The sequence below is a fragment of the Lepisma saccharinum genome, chromosome 10 (genome assembly GCF_977018435.1).
Source record: "Lepisma saccharinum chromosome 10, izLepSacc3.1, whole genome shotgun sequence".
Taxonomy (NCBI): Eukaryota; Metazoa; Arthropoda; class Insecta; order Zygentoma; family Lepismatidae; genus Lepisma; species Lepisma saccharinum.
The window spans coordinates 28,360,109-28,371,579 of NC_139238.1; the positions used below are offsets into that span (position 1 = coordinate 28,360,109).

Sequence of the window (11,471 nt, forward strand, 5' to 3'; positions counted from 1 at the left end):
ACACCCTGTATTATGAAAATATATGCAAAACATAATGTGAATTCGATTATACAAGATATAACACTGCTGTATGTTAGTGCATAGAGGTTTTTTTTACGTTCTCGTTCAGCATATGTCCTGTATTGACAAAGACGAAATATGGCAATCCTAGTAATAACACTATTTTAATTTTTCGATAAGATAATTACAATATATACAAACTAAGAAAAAGTAATAAAAAGCTGCTTACCTTTCTGAGACAGAGATTTTAACACTCCTTTCAATGATGATCTGGCACAATTATTAAGTTCTGGATCATTGACGTCACAGATGCGGATAAATTCAGCTGAAACCACAATTATTTAATTAGCACCGTTCAGCTTAGTATACCCAGAAAATGTCGACGACTAAAGAATTATTGGTATGGAAAATAAGTTGAAATTTAAATCAACAACCGGTCTAAAAATTTGATTATTTTAAAATTTCCACTGACAATTCAGTTTCTTAAGCTGTCGTACACGATCAAATTTGCCATTGAACGAGAGCATTCAGGACTCAACAAAATCGACAATTGAAAGTCGTTGAACAGGTTTCTTATTGGAAATCTTGAAAGGTCGGAAATTGCACCCGTTCACAATCAAAGAAAAATTTGACAAGTTCAAATATTGCCAAAATTTTACCGTATCATAGTTCAAACGTAATCTGAGACACCTGAAAAACAATGCGAACACAATGACATAATAATTTCATAAACTCGGGTTTCCACAGATAATACGTAGCAGTATTTTTCATTTTGTTTATCTGAACAACAGTTTAAGATCAACACGAACTATTACATTTTAGGGTTGGTTATCGAATATACAGGGTGGGCATAAAGTCGCTTTCCCCAATAAATGAAGAAATCAAATACTTGGGGAAAGCGACTTTGTGCCCACCCTATATATTATTATCACATCACTCACTGCTGTGAAAATATACATCACTTTCTTTGTTGCATAAAAAATACAGACGAGAATGTTGGCTAACAACGATGGTGGACAGATAAAGCCCTAATAGATAATTTTAAAAAAAATGAACTAGTGAATTAATTGTAGAAATATTGGACGTGGTGTTGTATCTGGCCATTGTTGGGCTCACCACTAAGTGACAATAAACTATTAATAGTAGTATCATTATCATCATCATCGCCATGTGCATCGTTTTGGTACTATAAAATCTTTATTCAATTAAATTAAATTATTGTGGGTAGTAGAAAGGATATACGTTAAGCTTATACAGGGTGTCCTGCTTAGAGCTATATAAAAAAAGAAACGGTCCCAAAATCTGTTTGACCAATAATTTATTCGGAATGAAGGTGTACGCACAATACCTTGCCATTACACATCACAATATAAGAGACACTGGCTCTGTCGCCGTCACTAACAACACTAGGGTCACGGACTTCAATTCGACAAATGATAACGCACAGAACACCTTCTGTTGTGGAGCCCACTCCGCCATGTTTGTTTACTGTGCCCATGCGCATGCGCGCGACACAGTTTCGTGTTTTTCGTAAATGGCAACAGATGGCAGTTTTGTATTTTTTTTAAAAAAAAAATGAAACTATTTGAAAGCTATACGCGGTGTCGGTCATTCTCTTTACTTTGGCAGCATATTTTACAGGCTAACTAGGAACTGGCGCCTGTACGCAGCCATTGTAATCCTCTGTGTGAGGTTGTTTTGTGTCGTCCACATGTGTTTATCGCCATTCATCCCCAACGTCGAGATTAGTCAAAAGTGGCGGAAAAGTGACGTAAAATAAATTAAATCAAAATCAAATTTAAGCCTATATTAAATAGAACGAAATAAATTATTTATGACTGCTTTGAAAGGAAATAATTTCGAATGACTAGTTGTAAAACGAGTGAGTTACTTCTGGACTGGGCCCATAGTTAGAAATGTACAACGAAGTGCAATAATATTATTATTCCGTCCGTATGTATTTTGGGAAGGTTGAATCTCCAAAACCCAATATCGCAGCACGCCTTTATCTCTTCTCAAGTGCTTTATTCAAGCGTCATCCCTGATTCGTTCTTGCCGACCTCCGTGGCATAGTGGTTAGCATACGGTGCCGGGTTCAAATCCCCGGCATGTAATGTTCTTTGCGAGTGTCACCAATTCATCATGTTCATCATATCATCACTCATCCTCATTTTCGCGAATAGGCAAAAGCGGTAGAAAAGCGAGGTCACGTAAACCAAATCAATCAATCGTCCTTTCCTTCGCAAAAGATAGAATGCCGGCCTCCGTTAGCACATAGCGCTACAACGCCAGGAGTTCCGGGTTCGAATCCCTGCCTAGTCTTCAGGCACTCGCACTTATTTCTATCACATGAGTACTCGCGCGTTGTATTTTTGCAACACTCACTATTGTCAGTCATACAATTGTAATTTTTCAATAACGTAGTTTCTTTATTTCCTTAATATTTATTATTGCTTTTAACACTAATTCTATCAATCATGAATACTATAGGTATAGGTGCAGTATGTCTCCACATTGGAAGAATATATGTAGGTGTGATGTACGTTTCAAGTTCTTTATTTGTGTATCTTTTCTTCACTTTACTTTCTTGTTAACCACGTTAGGTTAGGTTAGGTAAAGAAAACAGACAAAAAATATGTGTATGTTTCCTTTACCTAACGTAACGTAACCTAACCTAACCTAACCTACCGTGGTTCACAATGATGTATCGAGAAAAAATGTGGAGACATACTGTCGTGATTAAATGTGGAGGCATACTACACCTATACCCCAGTAATCATTGAATGAAATAAAAAGGTAAAACAAAATATACTCTAGAAACTCTCGGACAAGTTTTAGGTAAGATATTCTAATCTCTACTGAACATTATGTATACATAGTATTTAATAATTATTATGTTATTTAGACAGAAATACCCTTACTAGGTCCTTCTCTTTTGTGATTATTAGAGGCATGCAAATTTCGTTTTTGACGAAAACACAAAATATGAAATAACATGCTGCAATGTTCATTTTTCATGTTTCTGAAAGGTGTGAGGTGCAATTTTCTACCCTGTTTTGTCACCAATATTATGCGAAATGAACTGCAATATGCGAAATATGCTCTTGAACACAAAATTTACCGTTTATATACCGACGCGACACTTTCTGAAGTCTGAAGTATCCTGTGAGTTATGCAATTCACGGAAAATTGATTAATTCTGCTGTAAATATTTGAGAAGCATGAATGGACCCCTTTACGCAGGAATAGACTTAACACTCTGGTAACTACATAAATGTGCTATTAGAAGGGATAAGTTTATTTTGTGTAATAAGTGGTTTTAAATCAAATTTAGGATAATATTCACAATTTAAAACCCAAATGTCATTTTATATAGCACTTTTGATGTGATTATTCACCGCTATAACACCGAAATTTTATTTTATTTACCGCTTTTGAACCCGAAATCAACTCTGTTTTTGTACCGAAATTTTACTTTTTTATTTACCAAAAATATGTGCCTCTAGTAGTGTTGCCCACGAGACGAGACTTTGGCCTGTCTCGTCTCGTGGAAGTCTCGTGGAAATGCTGTCTCGTCTCGAAAATATTCGTTTGTCTTATGACACATGGTCAATCTCGTCTCGTCTCGAATTTTTAAAAGCCTGTCCCGTCTCGTTCCGTGGACAACACTAGCGTCTAGTGATTAGTTTCGACATTGTATCTCAAGCGATTTACTCTTGGTGATGGAATTGAAAAAAGAACACAAGAGTACTCACGCGTTACAAAGTACAACAGACACACATTCACTGCTTCATTCTTCTGTTGCAACTAAACGAGTGACTAATAAAATCACATATTTAGCAGTAACTATGACGAAGGACCAACAAACGAATACGTTGGTGGTAGTGTTGCCCACGAGACGAGACGAGACGAGACTTTGGTCTGTCCCGTCCCGTCTCGTGAAAATGCTGTCTCGTCTCGTGTCTCGTCTCGTGTCTCGTCTCGAAAATATTCGTTTGTCCCGTCTCGCGTCCCGTCTCGAAGGGTTCTGTCTCGTCTCGTCTCGTTTTGTCCCGTCTCGTAAAAGTGATCCGGGATATCATGCCAACAAAAGTCAAAAGTAGCAGAAACACGAAATATTTTTCCGGAAAGTGGGATAAAGCTCCAAATATTTTACCCATTGCGTAGTGAGAATAAATAAGGTTCGTTAATCATGAGGACATTAATTTTAAAAATGCAGTTTGTTGGTTACTGATTGCTAGGTATCTTATGCAATCTACCTTGTGGTTTTTCTCGCTTCATACAACTGTCTATCCATCGTACATTTATACCAAGTTTGTTAGAACCTGTCCCGTTTCCCGCGCTAGCGATCGCTCGACAGTTTTGGTACCAATGAGAAACGAGAAAAAAGTCGTCTGCTGGGCAGCGAGGAGCGAATGGAAGCCAGAAGAGAGGAGCTTACGTAGACGTTGTTGCCACGTTGCGTATTTTAATTTGCTGCCTGGCTTTGGCTTTCCCCAGCACGGAGTTCAGGCGGTCTTCAGCAGCAACACCGCTTGGTTTATGCTAGAAAAGCCAGCGATCAGCTACCGCGGGAAGCCGGACAGGTTGTAACAAACACGGTATAAGTGAGTGCTCTTTTTCATTACTGCTATACCTTTTGGAAGTCTTGAAATGTTTTCCAATAGACCTTCTTTCTTTCTGAATGTCGAACTTCCGTGCACTATGAAAATGTACATTTTTTCTTTAAATTCTAAGCTTGGCGCTGGGGAGCAACAAAAAAGTTTTTAAATGTGTAGTACGAACACAAAAGACAATCTAAAATTTCAATATTTAGTATATTACAAATAGAAAGCATTTATTGTTCTTAATATTGCTAAACATCTTCTATGACATAACTTTCAAAAAGTGTTTCTTTGTGATATTGTGCTGTTTCTTATGCTCAGCTTATGACGCACATACTTCTTTGTTTTCCCTTTAGCCTCTAAGTCCGGTACCACCACCGCTTGATCTAATTTATCCTTCGGCAAGCACGCATCTAGAAATATATGTCGGTGGAGGGTGTCTGAGCCAAGTGTTTCAGAAAAAATGATAATAATAACATTAACGACAACAATTAAGCAAATGTTTAAATTAATGCATTAATATACTTCATAGGTCTATTCACTTGAATATGTAAATTAATCAATACTATTATTGTTATTGCATGACATGTTACAAAGATTGTAGAAGAATAGTAACATAACAGCACAAATATTAGCTAATATCTAGCTTACGTGTAGTTAAGATCGTCAAAATCTGCATAAAAACAGTTGTCCTGGCAATAAAATTAATGTAAAAAAAGGTGATGAATTGAATATTTGCTGAATAACAAAAAAATATGTTACATCCAGTTCCTGATTAATATTTTATGCTCATTATTATAAGTAGTAGCGTACATTAAACTTCATTGATACTGTCATTCAAAGCAGTATGATCCCAATAGAATCCTTGTTTCCTAGTAAGTTCGGCAGGAATATGTAACCCTCGATTATGCTAAACAAATATATTTTTTGTTTAGCTAGAGCAAGGCCCCAGGAGGATGCAAGAAGCCTTTCCTGCAAAAGTGTATGTTTTACGAACCGAAGAAACGTGACAAAACCACCACGTATGGAAGGCAAACCTGCATTAATTTTATATCGCACGTTTACAGAGCCGTGCCTCCTGAAGTTATAAAAATCCCCACGTCAATGATGCTATAGTTGAAAAAAATATGTTTAGATGCACCAAAAGTGCATCATTATCAGATTATGCATATAACGTGTTATTGGAATCAACATATTTGTGTAAATTGGGTGCCTCCCCGATGGCGTAGTAATAACGTCGATGTCTTGCAATGAAGGGTCCTCGCGTCGATACTCAATGGAAACACAAAGTGGATCGGATCGCACTTTAAACTGTAGGTCGGTTCGCGATTTAGCTTATTTGCGAATCAAGTGGACTTAAAAAATACAAAAAAAACAATATCAACCTTAAGAATATTAGAATAAACTAATTCACCCGCAGGTAAGTCAAATTTCACATATCCTTCTTCATCCTCGTTCATAGACTTCCTGCAATACTCTTGTGTTGCATCCCACCAGGTGCGAAAAATGTGAAGTTATTATTTTCCCGTACTGCGTTATTTCTTTTCATAACAGTAAGGCTAAATTCTCGTTTTGTCTGAACTTTTAAAGAATGTGCAAAATACGTCTCTATCTTTCAACAACCACCCTTTCCCATGTATGTGTAAAATAATCCCACTCTGTCTCAGAAAACCTCTTCCTACGGTCAAATGAAGGAAACAACTCTCAAGTCTGAACAATTATAAATTTTTGCTTAAATTTCCTATAATTTATACAAACAGTAGCACATATCACGTCCTTTGGTGCAACACTGTCAACAGCTAATGTTATTTTCCTCGTCCTAATAAATTTACTTCCAACCAGTGACGGCGCCAGAAAAATTTGACGGGGGGGGGGGGGGGGGGGGAAGGCTGGCAACAAAATATTGTAAGGGGGCAGTCACATTAAAACGCCCGAAAACACTACACATATATATATACTTACATAATAATAATAATTATTATTATTATATTCATGTATGGTGTTTTGCGTGTGTCTTTTATTTAGAGTGGACGTTTACTGCCTAAATTTACTTCTTGATTACGAGTTTATCTCCACATGATTCGTTTTAATAAAGACATTAATTCTTTTTTATTGGTAAGTTGCGTTGTCTCTAGTGGCCTATTTCAGTATTGAAAGACATTCATAATTTTATAATTCATCGTCTTTCTTGAGATGAAACTACTGATATAAATATTTAAGTTATAAGATAATAATATAAATGATGAAAATGATGCTTCTAAGAGTTTAATTTTCTTGCAAAATAAACGTGACGTTGGAAGAAATGAATCTTCTTAAGTATTAGAAACAATGTGAGGCACTTAGTGAAGTGCAATTCTCCTGTAGGAGAATTCTGCTCTATGTGCTTTGGAGAACACATTGCGCATCTGTGGTACGTCCAGGACTTGACATTTCTTCTCAATGGCAAGAACAGCCAAATGAGGCAGTTTGCATCCAGCATCCTGTTTCGAGCAAGCCTTTTTAAAGATTTTAAGGACAACCATCTTCGTAACGCTGAAGAGTTTTGGGCAAAATTTGTGTTTCACCTTTCAGGGAAACGTTTTCACAGGATAAAAAATCAGACAAAGGTTACAGTTATCTCATAATTCAAGAAATATTCTGATCCTGGCAATACTTACTCTTACTCTACCACTCCAACGTATGTCAGTGCTACACAATTACAGACACCTATGGTGTTCGTGGGAAGAAGTTCTTCGATTTTGATATGTACGAGAAAGATCGAACCTGCATCCAATGATTGAAGAGTGGCAACTCCTAATAAGCGTTCTTTTACCTGCCCGCGATATGTTTTGAATCGAATTTTAAGTGTAATTTGCATTTTAAGGTTCACGTTCAATACATTTCCAAATAATATCCCCTCATTAGCTTCAAGAGTATTGAAGAAATCCCCTTTGTTAAGGTTTCCTCAGACTCATCATCTCGAAATTCAAGTCCCTGAATAGTAAGAAACCGCGATGAATCCACAACAACTGACATGTAGTGTCGGGTTTTCTTCGATCACATTTGGTCCTGGGTTCGATACCCAGTGGAGGCACTTTAAACTATAACTCCAGTCCCGATTAGCCTTACTGTGCATAAAGTGGACTTAAAACATCAAATCAACCAACCAACCAAATCTTGAATCAACTTTGAATGTCTTTTAATAATTAGCGTTGTCACTAACGACTACGATTAGAATAATTTGCCCGTACTACAGATGATGTCTTGTGGTCCTCAAAATATTCGTGATGTTTTAAAATCATCCACATTCAACACTTTTTCCCAGTTCTTAAGACTGGTTAAAACTTAGGTTAATCTCGGCTATTACAGGACATAAATGAATGAGAAATCACCTATGCCCAGGTCGGCGCTCGAATCTTGGACGAAACAAATTAATATTTGTTGATCAAGTTGGTATTATAAGCAGGAAAGTGATATCATGCAGAATACACCACTTGAAAAGGTGAAAATCTTCATATACTTATAAATGAACTCTCTTATTATTCGATATTTAATTAACTTCAGTTGGGAGGCCCTGGTGGGGGGGGGCGAAGTGTCTGACATGGGGCGTCCCCCTGCCCCCCTCTGGCGTCGTCACTGCTTCCAACCCTCTAATAACTTTGCTGCTGATAGCCTCACCTTCGAAATGGAAGCTTGTGTGTCGGAGAATAATACAAAGAACTTGTGTTCACTGTTCCTCTTTCATTCAAAGTCTGCCGTTTTCCTTTTCAGCTTTTCCTGCAAAACTTCCTGTCAGCAAGCAAACCAAATTACAGAATTTTTATTGCCCCTCCCTTGCATCAACTTTCATTCCTACTTTAGGCCTGGATTTATGGCACGTACCCGCTACTGCAGGTCAACCTCGCCCTATGTTTGGTGTTTGCCCCCTGAAGCAACGGTGTCCATTGTTCAAAGCGAAACCTCTGTCAGTGGGGAACGGCGAAAAATAGTCTCGGAATACACCCTGGTCGTAAACAAGCCCCCGCCACCCTGACATTGCTGTCAGCTTCCCTCTGAAGTTCGATAAAACTACACTGTGAAATGTGTTTAATAACGAGTGAAAATGTAGACAGTAGATACTACATGTATTTTGCTCATAAACTTGAAGGCTAAATTTACAGAAGAAAAAGAACAGCTACAACATTCCTTCATCTGATTTACAGAAAGGCTAATCGGGACTGGACCCACAGTTTAAAGTGGGATTCAAATCACAATGTTCCTTCACCGGGTATCGAACCCGCGACCCCTTGATTACAAGGCAACGACGCTACCACCGTACCATCGGGGAGTCCCCTCATAGAACAAAGTTACCTTCTATGACGATTATACAGAACTTAGTGCAATTCCTTCATTTGAAATCTATTCTATATCAGCCTCAGTATTTCGTTATTACAATCCAAGGAATAGTATTCTCCTTAAATAAGAAATAAAGAAATAAAAAAAGACATTTAAAATAATCTTCAAACAGACGTAAAAAATCGAATCCAACCACCTGCGGAATGCCTGAGGGAAACAACAAGAATTTTCTCAACAAAGACATATCCAAAATTTCCATAATATTCTAATAATTTCGCAACCCGTACAAATAATCATGTGGTAAAATCTTGTCGTGGTTCCCTGTAAACACTAAAATCACCAAATTACTTCTTTCCATATTTCCCGTATTTTCTCCTCCTCTTTAGCTCTCAGCTGTTCGGAGTGGGATAATGCAAGATTATTTGTCCCTAATTATCTCCTTATCATAGTCTTGCTTATAACTTGGACTCCTTAATAACTTTCCCAACAACTCCTTATCAATTTGTACTGCCATGTTTCCTACAATGCTTTTCCTACTTCCTAATAACAATCACTTCTGTACACCCTTTGATGTAAAAATTAAATAATAAAAATAAACCATATCCGTCGGTCCGTTTATCTTTCCAACCTATAGAGCTGAGACTATTTTTACAAGATAAACCTCGGACGCAGACATTCCACGATCTTTTGGCCCCCCCTTCCACCTTCTCTACCTGCCCTTTTATTTGATGTTATTCAGAATTGTATTAGTATTTGGAGTACTATCGTAACATAAAGTTATTAACCTGGAATATTTTTTTAAAAAAAAATGGGGAGTAACGCGGTGTTTCGAAAGAGTATAGGAAATAAGTTTAGGTATTCATTCATGCCTCTCTCTAGAATAGTCTTCTTATTTTGACTTAATACACGCTTATCAACGTTTCTAATTGAAATACTTTATTCCAAGCAAACAAGTATTTGCAACTGATTAAAAATTTTGCTTTTATTTTTTCGAGACATTCGAGACGAGACGAGACTTTTCAAAAGCCGTCCCGTCCCGTCTCGTGTCTCGTCTCGAAAACGAGACGATAAATGCATTCCGTCTCGTCCCGTCTCGAATTTCAAAAGGCTTGTCCCGTCCCATGAGCAACACTAGTTGGTGGAATCCATTGTTGGTGACCAAGCTTTTCATTTTGCTTTTAAAACTTATACTTTGTTGTACTTTTTACAACAATGCGAGTGCCGGAAGGCTAGACATGGGTATTTGTGAGTGTCCCTTCATCAAATTCATTATATCATCACTCATCCTCATTTTCGAGATTAGCCAAAAGTGGCGGAAGAGCAAAGTAAAATAAACCAACTCAATCAATCGTCCTCACCTTAGCAATTAACCTCAGAAGGGCAGAAAAGCGAGGCAAGTAAAGAAAATACAATTCAAGTCAGTGATACTGATCTACCAATAGGAGTTCAATACTCACATATGTTTCCCGATGCACGCAAGGTCAAAAGGTTTGACAGGAAAATAACTCCAGCGACTCGTAACTTCCACATGGCCAGTTTCTATTCAGAATGGTGCAATGAACTCTCTGCTGGACAGGAACCGGTAACTGGAAACGCTGGAACCTACTGCCCCAGCTGGAGAAGTCAAGGCTATGTCCTTGTTCGAATCTATTTGCTCGCATTTTGACGTCATCCAAGCAAGGTTTTTGTTGGGGAGAGGGCGGAGAGTCACGTTTCTCGTTCTTCCACTTGCATGGTCGGTGCAAAGTTTGCTATATGTCCGCTCAACGTTCCTAATCGGGACTGGGCCTACGATTTAAAGTGGGATGCGAATCAAGTGTGCAGTGTGCCCCCACTCGAGATTATCCCTCGATTACAAAAGACAGCCTTTACCCCTTTTATACCATTAGGAATAAAAAGTAGACCCGGCCTGGTCGACCCGCCGTTTGAGCAAGAGCGCTGTTGACTGCAGATTGAGCAGCGACATGGACGTCCGTAGGGAGACAAGGATGCCACAGCCTCACCATGATCAATGACTATCAAATCAGTCACAGTAATTTATGTTAAATATTATGAAAGCATTGCAAGAACATGATAGCTTCAAACGGAATGAGTGTTTTTTATGAAGGTAAGGGTATTGTGAGAAGAAAATGCACCTTGTTTGTCCCCACCCTGGACAAAATCTTGCCCCTCCATGGAAAATCATGAAAAATGTCCTGCTGACGTCATAAACAACGAAACTGTAGTGTTGTAAGAGTGTTGAAACGGAGGAAGTGAGCGAGGCACGAGGCTTCGTCGGTCGCGTTCATGTAGTGGGGAAACCTCTCGTCTCCGATTCGTGAGTAACAGTGGAGCGTGACAGTAATCGTGGCAGAGAAAACGAGATGTGGTTCCTTGAAAAGGAGGAAGCCTTCCCCAGCCTTTAAAGTTGAAGTCCTGATTCAAACGCCACTTTACTTCAAAGAAAGTTTCGAAAGATCACTTCCCCTATGAGAAAACCATATGTTAAGTCCACGTGGAGCGCACTACATTCTCCCTCAAACCTTTCCCACCAATAGCGTCCGTTGTAGGGAC

General features: G+C 38.3%; 1 protein-coding gene across 1 annotated transcript in view; it reads right to left on the reverse strand.

Annotated features, from left to right (window-relative positions):
* LOC145994280 (protein takeout-like) overlaps positions 1 to 10,509 on the reverse strand; it is a 29,601-nt gene extending 19,092 nt beyond the window's left edge. The window contains exons 1-2 of the mRNA XM_083130383.1: positions 10,376 to 10,509; positions 230 to 325 (exon numbers count right to left, since the gene is read on the reverse strand). Coding sequence (XP_082986509.1) covers positions 230 to 325; positions 10,376 to 10,448 — 169 coding nt within the window. The 5' untranslated portion in view covers positions 10,449 to 10,509. The remainder of the gene's footprint in view (positions 1 to 229; positions 326 to 10,375) is intronic.
* Between the last annotated feature and the right edge of the window lie 962 nt (positions 10,510 to 11,471).